Source organism: Pongo abelii, chromosome 4, assembly GCF_028885655.2.
Source record: "Pongo abelii isolate AG06213 chromosome 4, NHGRI_mPonAbe1-v2.0_pri, whole genome shotgun sequence".
Classification (NCBI taxonomy): domain Eukaryota; kingdom Metazoa; phylum Chordata; class Mammalia; order Primates; family Hominidae; genus Pongo; species Pongo abelii.
The window spans coordinates 102832727-102854949 of record NC_071989.2 but is presented as its reverse complement, the minus strand read 5'-3'; the positions used below and the strand labels follow the sequence as shown (position 1 = coordinate 102854949).

At 36.2% G+C, this 22223-nt stretch overlaps 1 protein-coding gene across 15 annotated transcripts in view; it reads left to right on the top strand.

Moving 5' to 3' along the window:
- MCTP1 (multiple C2 and transmembrane domain containing 1) overlaps positions 1-22223 on the top strand; it is a 607542-nt gene that overhangs the window by 203582 nt on the left and 381737 nt on the right. For 2 of the 15 annotated variants that reach the window (XM_054556470.2, XM_054556466.2), the window contains exon 1: positions 16104-16390. The exons of 8 other annotated variants lie outside the window; for them this stretch is intronic. In XM_054556470.2, coding sequence (XP_054412445.1) covers positions 16334-16390 — 57 coding nt within the window. In that variant the 5' untranslated portion in view covers positions 16104-16333. Of the gene's footprint in view, positions 1-16101; positions 16391-22223 lie in introns of those variants that run through there. 5 more of the 15 variants (XM_024247132.3, XM_054556468.2, XM_054556467.2 and 2 more) reach the window with 4 other exon arrangements.

Below are 22223 nucleotides of genomic sequence, written 5' to 3'. Positions count from 1 at the left end.
TTTATTTATAATATTATATTATTTTAAAACTAAACTTACCATTGATCTATGAAACAGGAACGTAAGTAAACAAAAACACGTTGAAAGATCAGAAATCACTGAGTTGAATAGAGAAAAATGTGTCAGAAACTTCTAGTACTAATTATTATTACTCAAAGCTAATTGTGTCTCTGAGGTCCTTAGTAGCTAACCAAAAATGGAAAACATTTTAATAATGTATTTCTTACTGTGTGAAAAAAGGAACTTTAGCTATGACATTTCATTACTCAGTAAATACAACTACCATGACCCCAATTGTTAGGCCAAAAACCTAAGAATCATCCTGGATCTTTTTCTTTTCTTCATACTTTGATCTATCTATTATTAGATCACCTTTACCCAAAATACATCCTGAATCTTACCACACCTTCATCCAGGCTACCTGGATTCCCGTAACAAGCTCTTGACAGGTGGGCTCCCATTCACTCTTGCCTCCGGTGATCTAAGCTGTAGACAGAAGTTCTTTCTAAAAGAGATGAGAAACTTCCCATGATGGAAACCAACAAAATGAAATCCAAATTCTTTGCTATTGCAGGGCATTGAAGGTGTTTCCAAGAACCTAGGTGATTAAGCTGCTGCCCACCTTTCCAGCCTCCTTTCTCAGTGCTCTGGCCACACTGGCCTTCTTTCTGTCTCTTCTGTACCAGGTCTTTCCTATCCCAAGGCCCTTGCATGTGTTAGTTTATGTTCCTGAATCAATCTTACAGTCTTCCCCTGGTTCTCGCTATATCCACTTCTTTCTCATTAATCAGGACACCTTGTCAAAGTGACCCACCCTTCTATGCTAGCCCAAGCTATTCTCTGTCCTCATGTGTCACTCCCTCATTATCACATTAACCTATCTTATTTTTTCATAGTATTTTTAGTGCTTAATATTATTTATTTGTTTATAGGTTTTTTTGCTCATAAATATTTAAGAACATAAATACATTAACATTGGTTATTTTTAGAATTGATATCATAGGCAATATTTATTTTCTTATCTCTATTTTAAAAATTTTAATATATACAAATAGACATTGCTGATATAATCAGGTGAAAAAGTTATTAAAAAATAATGATTCACTTTCATGGTAGAATACCATATCTCTGTGTTTGAACAACTGTAGTGAATAACATATTTAAACATCATCAAAATGCAAAGACATAATGGAATCACACAAAATTGTGTAGCTGTAGCTCCTGTCTAAGCTATTTAGAACAACATGATATATAATATATATTTCAGAATAATAGAATATTCATTGATGGTTTGGGAGCTATTTTGAAAATTTAACTTATTTCCTCTCTCGGCCCCATTTAATATTCATGAGAAAACTTCTCAGTTAAAATCCCACCCTTTCAGGCATAAAAGGCATTTCAGGCTTTTTATGGTAGTTTTTGTTCATAAGGTTCAGCTCCCATTTATTTCATGTAGCTCTGTAAGATGCTAAAAGGTTTTGTGCTTTAAGAATATTGCACGAATTAGAGCTTCTTCCATTTATGGCACATCTTTTCAAACAGACCCATTTTCTCAAGCAAATTTTGAAGCGACTTTTTGCTTTCCCCTTTCTCTTGCTTTTCTCTCTTGCTTCACATGCACTCTATCCCTTCCTTTTTTTTCACTACTTTTAAGACTTAGCCAAGTAGAAGGTAGGTAGCCCACGATCACTCTTCCTTAGAGACTCTAAGGAAGTCTCTCTGTCCTTACCAACTGAAGCTGTATTGGTTATAAGAGGTTTATTCCTTCTGTGAATATGTCAATGTCTCAAACTGAACAAGCAATTAAAAACTCTGTTTTGTGTGCCTGAGGACGAAATGGTTATTTAGAGTTTTGTGCACCAAATATAATGGGGTCATTAATATCCTCTTAAGGAGGCTGTTGAAATGCTTTTTATCCACCACCATCAAAAATTTCTCTCAAGAAGTCAGTCTCCACAGTGGATATATTGAGTACTCTTACGTAGCACAGATGGAATTGGTGTGTGCTTTTCAAATATTGTTTGGCTGAATTTGGCACTTTTGAATGAGTCTATGCCTACAAAATCACTTATGTCATTAGTATCACGCTTTTTCATTGTCATTGCATTAGCTTAGTTCTAACTCTGAGTCTCCATTCGGAGTGTGGAACTCCCGTCTCCCTAATAATAACATGCCAGCCATCTCCTTGGAGGTCTCGTTTCCCCCTCAGGGCCAGGAAACCACTGGCCTTTTTTCGATGCCTTCTGGGCCTCCCCTCATTTCAAATACACGGTCAGCCCCTACTCCTTCATCCTATGTATCAATTCATTTCTTTGATGGGTTTAGATGTAGCGAAGGTCAAATTGAGTCATTTACTTCAGGCTGCTTCAGGCGTTCACTTTGCCCAAATTCAACATAAGGTACAAAGAGCAGGGACTACTATTCAGTTTTTAATCAGTTATCTTGACACAAATATAAGTGACTGAAAGAATCAGTGTAGCCTGGAACCAGGGTTCCTGAAATCAACTTAAAAAGGAAAAGACCAGGACACCTTCTTTTCGTAAAGGTAGCACCATAAACTTGAGCGTGGTTTGGATGCAGTTATTTTTGTAATCCCCTGAGCTCTCGCTGCTCTACAAATAAACCAACCCCTATTGACTTCTGACCCTGCTGCTCTGTTCTTTACCCCGTGATCTCTTCCTTCCAGCTCGGTTGTTGTTCACGTCTTTGCTATTGCAGTTGCATTGAAGATGTTCATTAAAGCAAACCACAAAAAATGCCCTCTGTTTACTAAGCACCTTAAACTCCTTGGAAGAAATAGGTGTTATAAAAATCTAACATAACGAATTAAAGAAAAAATAGCTTGCCTTGGGCAGAAGTAATCACTAGGAAGCAAAACAAAAAATGTGCAAATATCACGAATTTATTATAGGAGGCATTTAGGAGTGTTTGTGTACTACAGAAAGAATAAAGGAATATTCAGAAAAAACATCTGGTATATTAACAGAAAATCTCAAAATTCTCAGAAATTATAATAGCTAATAGTATACTCAGGATAAATAAGAATTTCTTGTTATTTTATGCTTTCATGTGAGAAAGTAGAACTATGTTTTTATTTATAGTTTGGTATTTATCAAAATCAGATTATTAGAGTTTAGGCAAGACAGTATGTTATCTGCTTATGAAGAAATGTGTGGTGAATTTCACACCATATTTCCTTAGTCAAAGGTGTTTTCTTCAAGGACATCTCTCAATTTGTAAGTGAAAATTCTTTTAACATCTGAAAATGAATGAATTATTTAAAATTTTTTTCTCTTAGATTCCTAAAGGGAAAAAAGCAGTATTGTTAATTTGGTTATTCATTTTCACAGAATTTACATCTTATGAGTCAAGATTCCATTATAGATCCTATTACAGCTCCAGGAACAAAATATTTAGCAGTTGATTTATTCAATAAATTTTTAATGCTACTAAAATGTTTAGAAATCATTCATGACCTCAAGGTGCTTACAGTTTAGTGATAGAGATCCAAATGGAAAAAAAGAGAAAGATCTTGGACATGACCTGATCAGTTTTATCTTCTAAAAAATTCAGAGGGAATGAGGAGAAATAGAAGACAGTAGGAAAGGAAAGCATTAAAAAGTACTCCAGTTACCTATTGCTGCATAACATATTATCCAAAGCTTAGTGGCTTAAGTCACATCAGTCTTTTGTTTTGTTCCTCAATCTTCACATCAGGCAGGGCTCGACAAGGGCAGCTAATCTCTGCTCCGCACAGCATCACTCAACTGGGGGCTTGAGGATCCATGCTCAAGATTTGTTCAAACGCCTGAAAAGTGGTGCTGGCCATTGGCCTGGAGCTCAGCTGGGCTGTAGCCTGGGGGCCTAGATTTTTCTCCACGTGGACCTCTCCATGAGCTTGCTTGGGTTTCCTTGTGGTATGGCAGCTGGATTCTCAGTGCAAGCCCTCAAGGGAATGAGAGAAATGCTGTGCCAGCTTTTGTGACCTAGTCTCAGAAATCACATAGCCTCACTTTTGCTATTGTCACAATCCTGTCTAGATTCAGAGGGAAGGCACTTAGTCCTCACCTGTTGATGGGAGGAATGTCACATTGTGAGAACAGCATGTGGAACAAAAGAGATTTTGCGGACTCCCTTTCTTTGGAAAAATGCAATCTTTTGTGAATTACCATGCAGCTAAACTCAAATTCTTCTTACATGAAAAATATATTTATCCTCTCCCCCAAGACCCTCAAATCTAAACATCTGCTTGAAACATAGTATCATCTAAGGTCCAAATGAAGTTTAGACTCCTCAAATGCAGTAATTTGGGTACAGCTCCTTAATCTGAGGAACTGTGAAGTAAAGAAACAAGTTATCTGCCCCCTCCCCCGACATACCTAAATTTCAGTGGCACAACAGGCAAAGGTAAACTGCTGTAGACCCACTCCCTTAAAAGGGGGAAAACAGGAGGCACACAGCAATCACTGGCCCTTAGCAGTCATGAAATGCAGGAAGTTCATGTTGCCAGTTTCTTCATTAGGGTGCAATCCTACTGCTGGGACTTGTGGTTTTTCAGCTCTTGGTTCCACTCTCAGTGTTTGGCTCTTTGAGTCAGCCTTTGTCTTCCGTTAAAAAACAACAACAATAACCAAAAAACGACCTTTGCAACTAAATAGCCTAATCAGACTTTTTACTGCCCATAGAATGCTGCGTGTCCAAAGCCCACGTTTAATTTTGTAGAGTTCCCATCTATTTTACTCCAAATTGGTGTTTCTTATAGCAAAACAATTATCTCAAATAGTTTGTGGGTTTTCTATGAATCCAAACCACAGATATTCTCAAGGTAAGTGCTTCTTTACTTTCAGCTCCCTATGAGGTGTCTTAAGATAACATCCTTAAGATACCTGGAGGACCAGTTTTATGGAGAGAATTTGTGAAGCATACTCCTAAGATTCTTAAAGGTCCATTGTCTACCTAAAAAAGTTTGAGGAGCCACTGCCTTAGATTTTTCTGAAACTTTAGTAAAGGATATTATTTCAACCTGGATTGTTCTTTGGCCTAAAGCCTTTCTTTTTATTTATTATTTTTGAAAATGGTATATTCTCAGTGTTCTTTCACCTTTTCTTTTTCTTTCTTTTTTTCTTTTTGCTTTCATTATTAATTTTAATTGATTCATAATAATTGTATATATTTATGGGGTACAGTGTGATATTTTGATACATATATACAATGTATAATGATCAAATCAGGGCAATTAACATATTCATCGCCTCAAACATTGATCATTTCTTTGTGTTGGGAACATTCAAAATCCATGATTCTAGCTATTTGCAAATATACAATAAATTGTTGCTAATTTTAGTCACCCCGTAGTATTACAGAATAGTAGAACGTATTCCTCCTATCTAGCTGGACTTTGGTATCTGTTAACCTCTGGCTATATCCCCAAGTGTTTTCTTAAGTTGGGAATTACTTGCTGTTCAGAGAGGCTGAGAATAAGAAACAGTTTCTTTTAGCTGTTGTTGCTTTTTAACCCAGCGAGTTCTAACTTATTTATATTTAACAGTTTTTTCTTTAGCTCATCTCTTTCCTCTTGCATTTTATTATAGGCAGCTAAACAAAACAAAATAAAACAACAACAAAAAACACAAAACCACATGAATATCTCCTTAGCTAGATGATCAAATTCATTAGGTATATTTCCAATTTCCACATTATCAGAAATGATAGTTTTGTGAAATGTTCTGCTTCTACATAATGAGAGACCCCTTTCTTTAACTTCCAGCAACATTTTTCTCACTTCCCTTTGAGCCTTTGCTGACAGCTTCCTCGAAGCCTTTAACTAACTTCTACCAACTTCTTCTCGTAAGACTTTCCTTGTGGGCCTTTCAGCCTCCACTTACTGCCTGTCTCAGTCTTAATGACATATATTTTGGGTTTCTGTTATGGTAAACCCCACTTCTGTACTGGTTACTGTTGCTATGTAACAAATTAGCTGAAACCTAGCAGCTTAAAACTACCATTTTATTTTATTGAAAATCTTGTGAGTCAGGAATGTGTGAAAGGTTTGCCTGGAAGATTCTGGTCAATGTCCTTCATGTCGTTGCAGTCAGATAGATGCCAGAGTTGAAACAGTTGTGGGACAAACTGTGAAAGCTCAGGACTGTCCAGACTCCTCCCTCTCTTCTTGTGGTCTCAGGGCTAGTTGGGCTTCCTCATAGCAAGGCAGCCCCCAGACAGTCAGGGCATCTAAAGGCTTTAAGAGAGACTGTTCCACTGAGCAAGGGGGTAGCTGAACAACCTTTTATGTTCTAGCCTCAGAAGTCACATGGCATCACCTCTGTCATACTTTATTGGTCAAAACAGTCACAAAAGCCATCTGAGTTTCAAGGGGAGAGAAGACATAGACCCCACCTCTTGAGGAAAGGAATGTCATAAAAATTTCAAATATGTTTCAAAAATTGCCACAAAGGATAATTGCAGTAGTTCCTGCAAGGAATTATGAGTAGAGAAGTATTATAAATAATGGAAAGTCATGCCTGGGAATGAGAGGTGGACAGGGCATTGAAGGGGAAGGCCTCAGGGAACAATTGGCTCTTAACAGTAAGAGAGGGATTCTGGATGAATTTCCTGTCTCTGGTTTGGGCAACAGCCTTCCGTAGAAATAAGGAAGGAGACACTAGGGTGAGTAGGTTTGGGGTTGGGGGGAAGGTGTGGAGTGGGATGGCAGTGTTAGTTTGAGGTGCCAGGAGCATCTCCAGATGGAGGTGTCTAGGAATTAATTTGACTGATAGACTGTAAACCCCTTGTGGGCAGGGGCTGCATTTGTATTAGGTTGATGCAAAAGTAATTGTGGTTTTTGCAATCACTTATGCACCAACCTAATATATTAGTCATCTTTGGTGTCCCAGCGCCTTGTGCAGAGGGCTCAATGACGTTGTTAATATATACAGGCGAGAGCTCAGATATGGGCTAAAGACAGAGATGTGGGAGCACTCTGACTAGGGATGGTGATGAGTGCCATGGACCTGGATAAGATTATTTTGTGAGAATATAAAGCAGATGTCATCCTAGGCTGGGTTTTTCAGGTTGAATCTGGACAGCCAAAGCATTATGGCAATATTTTTTAAACTAAGTATTTTACATGGTCTTGAAAATTAGAAAATCTGGTCCTACAATCCCACATAGCAGTGATGAGTAGAGTGGAGCAAGGTCAATGCCCTTCGAATGGTCATGTGATTGCCTGTGTGCCGCGCAACTCCATGTGTATCTGTGTACTGCATACCTGGTCTGCCTTGTGAAGTCTGGGACCTCTTCTCTCTAGCAAAAAAGCCAAGGACCGAGGACTGATTCCTCTGGAGCAGCAGCATTTAAGTGGCAGGAGAAGAAAACAAGATTGAGAAGGAACAGCCCACAGATATTCAAGAGCGTGCATAAAATATAATAGCTAATTGATTTGCTGACAGAATTAGCACCAATTTTTTTTTAATTGAAGTATTGGCCAAAAAGAAAGCTAACTAATTTGTATTTACGAATTTTAAAAACTATGCTTTATTTCTCATCTCAACGTTAAGTGATTCAAAATTAAACATATAATGTTGATGGTAATAACAAACACAGTAGGTAACTGGCAGAGACATAATTTATGCCTAGGTAGTCCGATTTTAAAACGTACTCTCTTAACTGCCATGCAATATTGCCTCAGACATTTGCTTAACAATCCCTAAAATTGTTTCATGATGTGGAGAGGAATGAAAGGAGCAGCGAGAAAGAATGAGAAGAGACCTGAAGATGGAACTAGATGGGGCCCTGGAGAGAGGCCTGAGTGTGGGGCTGTGTCAAGAATTCAATCAACAATGAGACCAGGAAAGTCACATTGCTTGGGGACTAAGCTACATTTTGATAACCAGACTATATAAATTGTGTTGAGCAAAAATGATTGGACTGTTTGTGGAGAAGAGAGGCTGAAAGAAGGGAAGTACTATAGGTATTATTTTTCATGGTGACAGTTTATGAGCTAGTTCTGCAACATGCTGTATCTCTCAGGATGGCAGTTTCTGGAAAGAGTTCATGAACTACATTAAACTGGAGGGAAACAAAACAGCAGATTAAGGACTTAAAGAGAGAGACCCTCTGGATTCAGGTTTAAGTTAATTTTAGACCCTGGCTGGAAGGGTCTCCACTGGATTGTTTAAGTGGTATAGGAACCACTGAAGGCCTTTCCTCACTATTTAAATAGAAAACTTTGCTTCACACTTAAAATATGAGTCAGAAGGTGTTATTTTTACCCAATCAATTCCAAAGTATTATTCTTAATAAAAGTTGGCAATTTATGGATCCAAAAGTTCCATTTTAAGTTTAACTGAAAGTTTGGTTCAAACTAGGAGATATCCACATCTACTTCTTTATGTTCAGTGCATTTTGATTCTGAAATTAAACTTGCTTTGTTTCCAGGAGAAAATGACTTTCAAATTAAACTCTGGAATATGTGCTTCATTTTAAGATTTCTCAAAAGTATTCCAATGTTTACCTCCTAGGATTTATAAATGCAGAAATAAAAAAGTCTCCTTTCATTTCCCCTGCAACAGTGAGGGGAAGAAAAGATGCAAACTAAAATTTGTCACCCCCCTCAGATGTATCGCCTAAGAATAACTATATCCAGACCTATAGTATTTTATGGTGGTTACTTGCTCTGTAGTTCTTAAATCCAGAAGAATTGCCGTTTTTCTAATTGGTATATAATAAAGAGGAATGATATGACATAAATGATTTCTTTTCCTTGGGTTGCCATCCATCCTCCTGAAAAAATCGTGCCTACAATAGCACTGAAATTGTTTAAAATTGGAATCTTTATCAGCTCTTCCTAGGGAACATTGTGTGGAGTTTCACAGGGACTCAGAATGAGTACTCTGGAGCCCAAATGATGGAGTTTGAATCCTGATTATGTCCCCTCCTGGTTGTATAATCCTGGGCAAGTTGCTTAACCTTTCTTTGCCTCAGTTTCCTTATCAGAATGGGACAAACTGTAGTGTTATTTCATAGGCTTATTATGAGGAATACATGAGTTAATGTTGGTAAAGTGGTTAGAACAGTCTCTAGCAAATAGTAATGCAAAAATGCATGTTTGGTGTAAAAATAGTGAAATAAAGTACCATGTACAGAAAACAAGTCGTAGTGTTTGAGGATGCAGGTTCTAATCCCAACTCCGCTACTTGTTAGCTGTGTACATATGGTCAAATTACTTCACCTCCATAAGCATCAGTTTGTAAAATAGAATAATTGCTCTGAGTAGTACCTGCTTCACAGCGTTTCTGTGAGGATTAAGTGGGATGATCTATGGCAAGCACATAGCAGAGTGCCTGCTCCGTGGTGCCAATGATTACAAACATATTTTTTAGTTGCTGTGAGTTCTCTGCCCTTTTCCTTAAGGCGTATCTTCAATTCTTAACTCCATATTTCAAGGTCATTTCTGGACATCTAGAGACCCAGGTAAGGATGCTTTGAAATGACTGGCCACGGGGTTAGAGTGAGAGTAAGTGAGAAGTTAGATCAATTACTTAAGATCCCAACGGGCCTTGTAGGGTGGCCTTGTGTTAGGGAATTTCCCACTGTCTGTGGTCTGGCCCAAAGCCCCGTGGGCCCAGAAACCACACTTGTCAGCAGCTTCAGAGCACATCTGTCCTCCAGAACTGGACTCATATTAATGAAGCTCGTACGACTAATGTGTGAGATCAGAAAGCCAATGTTTCCATTTAGAATGAGAAGTGAAACAGCTGAAGATGGGCGGCTCATCTTCCCACCCAGCGCATTTTGCTCCTGTAGGCAGACTACATGGGGAGCAAATTGCTAACCTGGCTGTCAGTTTATTAATTTATAAGGAGAGACCTAGCTGCTGACTTGCTCCTCAACTCCCTCAAGTTTTAAGCAAGGTCTCCCTAAAGACATGCCAGACAGGATCCCATATTTGTATCAGAAAGCAGCTTGATGAGCGTGGAATCAGAAGGGCAGGCTGTTCTCAGACCCATGGGTATAATGGAATGAGAGAGGCAGAGCCACAAGAGGGAGGGCCACCAGCCTCTAGCACCCTACCCCAGTGTTTCAGTGGCTACTGCCTATGCTTACTTCCAAGGCTGCTTTTTGCCTACTTCCTGGTCTGAGATGGACTGTCCATGGGACACTTCTGGCCTTTAAAAGCTTTTGTTTGTCTCATATTGTGTAGAGGCTAAGATTTAAACATCAGGAATATTCATGTAACAACCCAGAGCTGTAACCTTTCTTGAAAAAATCCAGAGATCTCGCCCCTTCCCACATCTGGTCAACCATCTGGAGCTGAGCAGAGACTGTCTCCTTTAAAGGAAGCTTGAGTGCTGCCTTCATTCAGTTCACTGTGGTCTCTGCCAGGTCCAAGACATTGATCAGCATTACCTACTGGTAATGTGTGTGCCTTCAGGCATTTGAGTTTGCATCCTTCTGACAATTGAAGTTGCCTTTAACTATCTATGTGCTAACCTGCTATATATTTATTTCAAAGCTTAATTCTTAGATGGCAGTCTTATTTTCTCGTTTTCAAATTTACTGTCACCCCTAAGCAGGGGAAACACATCTTGGTTTGCAAGTCCTAGAGGGTTACAGTGATATGAAGGCTGAATTGTAAACCTCATAGCCTCAAGGAAGTGGGATACCCTTAATCTGCCTCAGGAAATGTGTGACGCTGCTGGCCACGCTTCTCTATTTCTAGATCAGGAGCCCTTTCTTCCTCCTGGCTGAAGAATATTAAGCCCTCTCATTTTATGAACTTTTTGTAGAGCTACAGATATAACCTTCAATGAGAGAAACATCATGTGAACATCTGTATTTACAAAAGAGATACATTTGGATGCATTGTTTGCAAATGTACTTACCATGAGGTTTCTTTAAGGAACAAGAGTTTAACTTTGATGTTATAAATTAATAATCAGATACAGGAAGATATATGCACCATTTGTTAGGATTCCTAAGAACTATAGGTTTTTTAAATTTTCACCATCTCTAATAAATGGAGAAAATGTCATTACGTGATTGGATCGCTGATTGTAAAAAATGAACTTGTCTTCCAAAAAAGCATTTTTTTCTTCAAATGAATAACTTGTTCCCACTTTAATTCTTATTAAATTTCTAAGTAAATGAGGGTTAATCTCTGAGTTATTGGTTTGGGAAAATAGATTGACTTGAGAAGATAGAAATGTCAGTTCAAGGTCTTACTATATCTCACAGGTTCATACTACCTCAAATTTGACCACTTTATATCTTGAATGATCTTTGGGATGCAAGGTTATAACATATTCTGTCCACAGCATCTTGTATGTATTTCTCACACTAACATTTACTGCATCTTATTACACTACTGTAAAATTAAATAATGCATCAGCACAACCTGTGGCACATGGTAACTTCTCCATTTCATCATCATCATCATCATCATCATCAGTCTGCCTCCAAGTATTTTTCTTCAATTAGTCCATAAATGTATGTATTGATTCTATGGTCTGTTTCATGTTTGAAACCTCTAATACTGTACGGGGTACATAGCAGATACCTTGTAAGGATTAACTGAACTACTCAGAAGAAATAGAAATTTTTCTCAGTTCCCCTTTAGATATGCAATCTAACATTATTGTTGGTAATGCTTCATGAATAATGACCAAAGAACATTTGATTTTTATATTTTTGACTCAATAATTATAGGTAAATAACAGAAAAAAATAAATTTTTAAATTAAACCACAAATTAAAAAATAAAAAAACAGCAAAGGACATTATAAACAATAGTAAAAAATTACACAGAAGAGTGATATCTATAACTCTCACAATTGACAAAGGAATAGAACTATAATATATAAAGACCTCCTAAATATTTGTCAGGAAAAGGCAAATAACGCAATAGAAAAAAAGGCCAATAATAAGGTAAAATACTCAACTTTGGTAGTAATCAGGGAAATCCAAATTAAAACATTGAGACTTCATACCAATCAAAAACAAAAAACAAAAATATCAAGACTCTTGGTATTTCAGCATCTTGGATCATCAATACTATGGAGATAGTTTACAAGAGTTTGGTGTGACAAAACTTCTTATACACGTTGGTTGAATTGTAAACTAGCCTAGTTTTGTTGGGATGCAATTTGGAAATATCTAGTAAAGGCGAAGGTGTGCTTATCATATGACCCCACGATTCCATTCCTAGGTATTCATCTTTAAACAAATACATGCACATGTACAAGAATTATAATAGTTTGATAATAGCAATAAATTAGAACCAACTTAAATGTCCATTAATAGGAGAATGGATACATAAATTGCAATGCTGTACAGCAGTTAAAATGAATAAACTAAGCAGAACCACATGTAAATCTTAAGAAGATAATGCTAAGCAAAAAAAAAAAAAAAAGACTTAAAGGATCTATACACTATTATATTTGTATAAAGCGTAAAACATGCAAATTAATATCTTGTTTATGGATATTATGTTATATAATATGTTGTACTTGTTATGGATATGTGTACATCTAATAAAAAGTATTATAAAAGATACACAGTAATGATATAAGCCAACCCAGGAGGGCGTTTACTTTTGGAGAGAGAAGAAGGGATGGGATAGGTATGGGATAGGTAAAGATATATGGAGGCTTCAGATGTGTCTATTAACGTAATGGTTTACTTCTTCCAGAAAATCAGAAGCAAATTTGGCATAATTTTAAATAGAGGCAAGGAGAATGGAAGGAGGGTGTCAACAGAGTAGGAGGTTTAAGTTACTAGGATCAGTGGGCTTAGAGAATAAAATAGAGCCAAACAGACATCAGTTTGTCAACACTGTATAAATTCAGATCCTCATTAGTCATACTAAAAGTCAAACAGCCCTTACTCTTGCTTCAGACTCTAAGCACCTTCAGCTGTGTCATTTTTAAAAAGGGGCTGAAACTGTGGAAATCTAAGGGAATACAAAAGCAAGAGATGTGATGAGCATACCTAAGATAATGTGAAGATTTTGAAGACTAGAGCAAGCCAAAAAAAGCAACAAAAGGTTTAGATTTTGAGCTAATTAGGAAAGCAATTGTTATGCCCAATTCAGAAGCCTGAAATGTTTCAGTGAGTTGTTAATAAACAAATTTGTTTACTCTGATCCAAGACTAAATTAATATAAAGCATATTATTATAAACATTGGACTGTTGATATATTTGCAGTTGAATAAATCCAAGCTGTATTTTATAAAGCCAATAAAATTGCTTGCAGGAGGCCAAGAGGAAAAAAAAAAAACACCCAAAGACCTTGGCCAGTTTTAGAAGGTACATTGGAGATTCTAATGCAGCTTCTTGTCTCTTTCTCTCTCTGCCCTTTCTTTTTCTCTTTTCTGTCTTTGGCATTCACTTTAACCAGACTGAAAAATTGGAATATTCATAAATTGGGGCTGGTAAAGTATGGAGAGTGGGACAGAAAAGAGCACCATCATTTGCATTACATTGTTTTAAAAAATAATAAAGGAGAGTAGTCCACTTAAAGTTAGTACAATGTACCAAAATACGGAAATAAAAAATATTAAAATTTTTTTAAAATGTAACGTGTTCTTTTCAAATCACCTAAGGAATACATTAATTCATTTTTATTTTACAAGATTTATGCAGAGGTAATAAACTGAGCAAAACATTGATCTCTCTTTGTCCCCCATCACTTCCTTACTTCAGATCTCTTTCCCAGACCGAACCACGTGTCCACAGCTGATGTGTAGTTTTCTGGGCCCTTTTCTGTGAATATGCATATAAAAAATGTATCTACTCATAACTGGGATAATATATTTTTCTGCAATATGTTATTTCTGCTTAACATCTTTTAGGGACCTATGCATCTCAGTGCATCTAGATAACCTGATTCTTTAAAAGAAAATAACTAGGTAGTATTCCTTAGTATGATTAACCCATTATTTATTTAACTCTTCCACTGTTTATGGCTCCTTGCATGGTTTCCTGTTTTGACTACTGTAATTCTCCAGTGAACATTCCAGTATATTCATCATTGCAGTAGAGGGCAAATGTGACTTAATGCATAACAGTATCTGGTAATTACAGTAGTATTATCAGGAATCTGCCTTTCACGTATTTGGCTTTGTTTTTCTCTTCATTAGCCTCATTTTTAGACAACCTCTTTTAGACAATTTTTAGACAACCACTTTTAGACAATGTGGTAGCAGATACAACAACCAGCAGTTCTACTCTTAACATTCTACAAACTTAACCTCTTTCTCAATGTTAGCAAAAGTGGAGAGGTTGGCATGCTTACTAGACCAGCATGGGTCACATGCCCATCCTTGACCCCTGCGTTGTAGCTCTGTGCACAGTATGCGTTGATTTTATGTTTTTGTAAATAGGAGATAAATAGACATCCTAATGGTGTCCAAATTTACATCACTGGGATTAAAGTGTTCTAAGTATTTGCTAGAGTAATGAAACAAGTATGTTGTTTCATAGCATTGCATATGAGAATGAAACATGTTATACATGGAAGATCATTAATATTCTAAAAAGGGGACAATTTCTCAATTCAAGAAAGTGTTGCCCACTGTATTCGCTGGAAATTCAGTGATATGAGAAACACATTTCTTAATTTTATATTATTTGCCAAACCATAGCAAAAAAATCCATATTTTATTCATTTATTAAATAATTTTTTGATTAAATTCTGCTATGTATTGATGACCATGTCAATAGCCTGTTGAAACAAAATTCCTGCCCTCGGGTTTCTTACATTCTTGTTAGAGACCACACACTATAAATAGGTAAACAAATGAATAAAGAAGAACATTTCAAACTGTGATGTACTATAAAGGAAATGAAAAAGATCATTCGATAGAAGGTAATTGGAGAAGGTTACTTCAGGGAAGGTGGTCAGGGAAGACCTTCCTAAATGTTCTGAAAAGAGAATATTTGAACCACCACCTGAAGACTGAAAATGAACCTTGAACCCTAGGCCTATGCTATTCAATATGGTGGCCACTAGCCATGTGTGGCTATTGAACACTTGCATATAGCTAGCTCAAGTGGAAATGTAACACAAGTGCAAAACATACACTGGATCTCCAACACTAGTACCAAAATGATAAAATATTTAATAATTTTATAATTATGACATATTGAAATGATGATGTTTTAGACATACTAGGGTAACCATTACTAAAATTAATGTTTCTTTACTTTTTTAATGTGACTACTAAAATATTTTAAATTATATATATGCTTCACCTTATATGTCTATTTAACAGCCCTGTTCTAGTTAGTTTCAGCCTACTTACTGTTATTAACATGGGCTTTTTCAGCTTTTTTTCCTTGATGAGGCTGATGGCAAGTGAATTTATGTAGTAGACTTTTCTCCAAGCATCTATGTCTATAATATTTATTGACCAAGGTATCTAAATATGATAATTCAATATTTGATCAAGCTTAACACAGCTCAGGGTTAAGGGATAACATGTGGTGGAGAAAGCATGTAAAATTGCCACATTTACTAGAGGAGTTGTATCATTAGTGATGTTCCTTTAGAAGGGCTCACAAAACAGATAAAAGGGGACTCTGAGTTGGTGAGGTAGGCAGAGCTAGAAGCACAAGGTAATGACAGCATAGGAAAGGATTTCTGTGGGAAACAGCAACAGCAAAGTACGAAGATCTATTTCCATTCTCTACGTAGTGAAGGAGATTCTATTGTGTTGTAAAGCATGCCACTTCTTGCATGTTAAAATGGAATATTTTTCTACACATTGTTTTTATACCGATGGGAATGTTAGTGACTTTAGTGTTCCTTTTTTTTTTTAGATGTCTTTCTGGGAGATGTTGGCAAGTTCTCACACCCTTAATAACATTAAATTAATTCACTGCAGAGAACAAGCAGAATAGTTTTCTTTGTGCAGTGTTGTTATTCTTATTTCCTGTTGTGACTTTTGCCATGAGGAAGAGGTTGACTACTAACACTGCATGTTTGATTTAGCAGGTGAAGTTTTTAGTATTTAATGTGAGTATTTTAGAACCCCAGATAGGATGTTTGTTATGTAATCTGTACTAACAGTTTTGCAATGGGAAACTCTTCCCTTACTGGTTTGAGAGTTGAGTCATATCCTGTGAATCTAAAGCTACGTTATTTAAACATCACGGGTTCTTCTTACTTTCATTCCAAGTCGCTGCTGTGCAGAGCAGCAAGTGCTCTGTGCAGGGCTGTTGCTATCACTTGGAGGTGAACAGCCTCTTTTGCCGGTATTCAGTGAAGCAAGGCAAGTCTAAATATGCAGTTCTCTCACTGGAGTGAACGATGTTTTGTTCATTTCTAATCAACTATGCTAGACAGCTGCAAGCTGAAAAGTGCCTGCAATTTGCCATTTATTTGTAATAAGGTAAGTAACATATTTTGGTTTACTCACTGGATTGTGGTAGCCTTAAATTAATGTGGCAGTTTAGGTATATGATTGTACCCTAGAAAAATGCCTTCTCACAGGGTATTGAAGGTTGCATTTGAGATTCTAATACAGATAATTTTTAATTTACAGTATAACCTATGTGTGAGATACATAGTGTAATACATTGATATTCCTTTTATGATCATTTTTAATGAAAAATGTAGTGCCTGAGAAATAGAAACATTGTGGTAGCTTTATATTTTTTTTGTTTGTTTGTTTGTTTGTTTTTTTGAAGGATTTAGTAGTTACCAGGTTTAGTTTCTTATATTTCTTTTGCTCCCCTATGATCTCAGTTAAAGGTGAAACATATATCAGATTTATATGATTATCTTTGAATAATTATAGCTCAATAATTATATTTTTCTATTGAAATAAAAAGTGGTCTTAGTAATTATTAGAAAGTTTAAAGTGGAAAATTAGTGAAAGCCTCTGGACCTTTTATATTTGGCTTTCTATTTAAGTGAAAGACTAGCATACTTAGAAACTTTTGATTATTCTGTTTGTCTTAAAATTTTGTGAGCTTGTTTATCATTGCCTACTTTCTCACTTGCTGTTGGAGGCAGTCATACAAATTGTGTGGCTAGAGAAATCTGTGGATAGAGAATGAATGAGAGGTTTATTTTTCAAATTCTTTAAGCTTGCTTAAAGCTAATTCAAATGTTGGGTGACACAGGAATGTTGTCTTGGCTTCATATTGGTTGAAGAAATAACATCAAATCAGTGTTTAAAGTGGTATTTGGTATCCACAGAACTTTGCATACTCATATTTAAGGCCTTTAAATTCCTTTCAGCTAGAAAAGGTTAATTTGATTTCGAGAGCTATAACTGAATTAGTAAGATATTAATGACTTGAGGTTTTCAAAAATGTGTCTGCTAACGGTTGGCATTATGAATACTTTCGTACTTCTTAATTGACTTACTATCATGCTTGGAGATTGTTTCATTATTTCAACTTCCAAACATATTTGAAGGCAGTATTTTAAATTGGAGAATACTGTATTCCAAATTGGAGAATACTGCTTCCTTTGCAGGTTTTTTGGTCTAGTTTGGTGGAGCATGGATTTGTGGAATGATTATCAAAATGTAACATCTGACTTTTGCAATTTCTTAGCTATTGCCACAGCACAAATGTCCAAATCCTTACTCTGGGAAGTGAGCCATAAAAGTACACATGCCTAAAGGACAGGGGTAGATTTTGTATCTTTCAAAATTGGAGGTGATATGGTAGATTGTTTTGATACACTGTATTTGTTGAAAGCGGTTAGCAAAAAGAGATTCTTCCAAAGCTTATCTTTGAAAAAGAGAAAAGAAAAATGTAAACAACCAATGAACTTCCAACCCTTTCTGTTAGAATTGATCTGCTATTTTATATTTATATAACTGTACTCTTTTTCAGGCTATGAGAAGAGAAAAAGATGACTTTTCACAATTAGAGAAGTTAATGACTTATGTCCTACTATACCAGTGAACATGATAGATTTGAAAACAAAACTTTGCTTTGAAACCTCTTAACTCTTAAGATTTAGAAGACAATTAATTAAAAGTTTTCTTGTGCTGATGATATTAATAAAAGTTATTCCTTCTAAAAATTCAAAACATGATCACCATTTATTTTAATAAAAAATATAACTTATGAAAAGTGTATGCTATCTTCATATCCTGTGCTGCAATGTATAGTTTCAAGAGATAAGTGGAATTTATCATCATGCTATCTTATGAATAAATCCTAGCTCTGTTTTGTAATAAAGTTCATGTTTGCTTTGATTCCAAGAACTATACAAATCTGCTATATGACCATTAGGAGATGAAGGTAAACAGATGGAATAAATAGGCATGTATCTTTTAAAATTTTTGCTAAATATAAATGCAGTGAGATAGCATGTGGTCTATGTGACAAAACCCTGGGCTATAGGAGTGCAGTGGGAAGAATCAACACTTCTCTGTAATATCAGAGAAAACCTCTAGTTTTGGAGGTGACAATGAAGCCCTTGTCTTCTTTTGATTTTGTTTTTCTATCTACAGAGTTTGGAAATACTGTAATGCTAGATGACAGTCCCATACTTCCCATAGGTGCTTAGTATATATTAGTGATCCTGTGAACATTAAGGTAGATGAAGCATTTTGAACTCACCAGGAGAGTCTGTTGTTATAAGTGCTGAGATTTGTAATGCATATCCCCCTGAGATAAACCCAAGTAGGAAAGCTATGGAGATGGTTTGTTGGGTTTTAATTCCATCTTAATTTAGTTGAGATACTCAAATTAGTCATTTAGTCTCCCTTTGCTTGAGTCATTTCACTAGTGGGATAGGATTAGTAGTATTTATTTGCGGCAATTTACAGCATACTGAAATATAACAAATCAAGTTCCAAATCTCACTCTACAGGGATTTCTCTCCAACATGAAAATAATAATAATGCCTAGCATTTAAATCAGACTGTATAATAACTATTTATGAACTATCTGTTTTTCTTACAGCAACTTTATGAGGTATGGGTTCTATTATTATTATTATTATTATTATTATTCCCTTTTTATGATGGAGACACTGAAGTACAAGAAAATTAAATGACTTATTCCTGACATCACACAATTAGTAGTAGAATGACCAGAATTGAACCTAGGTAGTCAGGCCGCAGAACCAAGATGCTTAATTACATTCTATGCCACCTTCTGTTAGAATTCCTTGGTCTTAGTAATTTGAAATGACTGCTATAAAGTACTACAGAGAGTAAAATACGTCTTTTTAATGTTACTACATTTAATCATTTTAATGACTGCAACATTCTTATTATTAGTGAAACCCAGGCCTTTATGAGCCAGAAATATGCTGAAGTTGTTTGTGAATTTACATAAGATGGGGGCTTTTATTAACGCAAAATATGTCTGGAATAAGCATACATAACTGAGAGCTCTCCTAGGTGATCTCCTAGAGCTCTCCTAGTCTTTGGTGATACAACAAGATTTCCCTTTTTTGTTGTTGTTTTTGATGTGCAGGTGGGGCAGAAACAGTTTTCAGTCTACATTTAGTTATCTGATACAGTTCCAGGAAAGCTTTAGGGAATTTTGTGTTTTGATAGAAGATTAATGTCATGTCTTCCTTTTTTTCTGTTCATTCCCTAAACATTTCCTGGTGAAAGTCATTATTTGGGAAGGAGCACATTGAACGAATTGTAGAATGGAGAAGTTTAGGTCTGTTATTCAACTAGGTCCATTTTGATTTGCTTTCCCCAGAGACTCCACAAATTGTCTTTGAAATTCTTGGGTAACTTTCAAACCTTCATGTTTCTTTGGGTCTTGCAAACAAGATGGAGGGATGGATGTATGCATGGATGGATGGATGGATGAATGGATGGATGGATGGATGAATGGATGGATGGACAGACACATGGATGGATGGATGGATGGATGGATGGATGGACAGATACATGGATGGATGGATGGATGGATGGATGGATGGATGGATAGATACATGGATGGATGGATGAATGATAGATATAAATGAAGGTGTTCCCATATCTGTTCTGAGTCATGACTCATGTACCTGACACTGGATTGGGACCAGACTAGAGAATGTGGGCCCAGAGGAATGATGTGTGAGATGTGAGAGAGTTTTCCTAAGTTCATCTCATATTTTGTTGTCTGATAGTTTTCAATGTGGAATGAACATAGCTATAAGCAATTTCTTGCCACAAGCCTTTCCTCATATTTCATATTAGTTTTTAAAATTATATATAATGAACTTGCCAGGCGCAGTGGCTCACGCCTGTAATCCCAGCACTTTGGGAGACCGAGGTGGGCAGATCACGAGGTCAGGAGATCGAGACCATCTTGGCTAACACGGTGAAACCCCCTCTCTACTAAAAATACAAACAATTAGCCACGCGTAGTGGCAGGCGCCTGTAGTCCCAGCTACTCGGGAGTCTGAGGCAGGAGAATGGCGTGAACCCAGGAGGTGGAGCTTGCAGTGAGCCGAGATTGCACCACTGCACTCCAGCCTGGGCGACAGAGCGAGACTCCATCTCAAAAAAAAAAAAAAAAAAAAAAGTATATATAATGAACCATAATTGCTTTACTTCCTTGATTCAAAAGCTAAATGTGTGCAGATATATACGTATATATTTATACACATTATTCATATGCAGAGAAAAAAGAGACAGATAGAGGTGGGATAAAATTAAAAGGTCAAAATAAATTTGAACACCTAAGTTAATGAGCATTGTTAAACATTGACTATTTTATAATTAATTTATTATGAAGAAAATAGCCAAGATGCAGAAGAAACAATTATGGCAGAATATCAAAAAAGAAAGGTACTTTTAAGATCATTTTTAAATGCTTGTTTACAAAAGTATATAGCATCTGTTTTCATTCTGGAATGGGAGCTTTCTTCCCCACAATATTTCATTAGAGAACTCAAACTAAGAAGTCTGGGAATCAAAATTTATTTGGCACAATTAGTCAATTGTGAGTGATCATTTCCAAAATAAGGAAGGTGACTAAAGGCTTGAGTTAGGAAATTCTGCAAGTTTCAGAGATGGTATTAAGATGTTATTGTTTCAAGTTTACAAGGCGGGGAGGGAATACAGAAAATATTTTCCTGTAAAAATACTTGATCAAGCACAACTAAATAGGGTCAAAAGTTTTAAACAATGGAAACAACTCTACTGGGAAAATTACACATTTGGCTTTGACCCAAAGGAGTCATTAAAAACAAAAAGAAAAAAGAAAAAAAAAACAATTATCGTATAGATTTTTCCCCCACCCCTAAACAAAATAGCATATTTTCACGGTTTGAGGACATTCTATTCCTTTATGTACAGATGCCTTGTGTTATTTGAAATACATTTGATTTCTGTGGCTCACTGTTTTCTGGTGGTGATTTCCCTTGCTTAGAAATAGCATGTTCTAAGTCAGCAATCAGTGGACAGCATTACCCTGGCCCACTGGAAACCTTAACTCCACGTAACTGCAGTCTGAGACTCAGTTTCAACATTCGTCAATGAAGGACTCGTTCTCTAACCCCTCTCATATTTCCCAACAGTCTATGAACTATTTTAAGATAGGGATTCCTTTTTTTTTTGTTTCCTTTTTCAGCTTAATGGTTCCTGTGAATCTTGAAATCAATTCTGAAACAATTACTTCTAAGTTTAATCCACCTGGAAAATTTTCACTAAGCTCGTGCCTGGAGTTTGAAAAATGCTATGCTTAATGTAAACAAATGAATGTTCATGGCAAATGTGTACAGTAGTCATTGCCCCTTTATCTGCAGTTTTGCTTTTCAAGGTTTCAGTTACCCATGGTACTGTATGATATTTTGAGAGACAGAGAGAGAGGCCACATTCATATAACTTTTATCATAATATATCATTATAATTTTCTATTTTATTATTGTTACTGTTATCTCTTACTGTGCCTCATTGATAAGTTAAACTTTATCATAGATATATATGTATAGAAAAAATAGCATATATAGGGTTCAGTACAATCCACTGTTTCAGGCATCCACTGGGGGTGTTCTAACATATTTCCTGAGGACAAGGGGACCACTGTACTTTAAATGTGTAAATAGCTGCAAAGAATCATTAATACACCAGACAGAAGAAGTCTCTGTAGCCTTATTACTGGTTTTAAATTATTGAAAAATCACACAGCATATGAACATTCAAGAGTTTTTGAAAGCTATATAACAATTCCACAAGTATCCAGATTACCACTAGGAAGCCACTGATAATGGGAATAGTCACTTTTGAGAGAAAGTGTTAAGAAAGT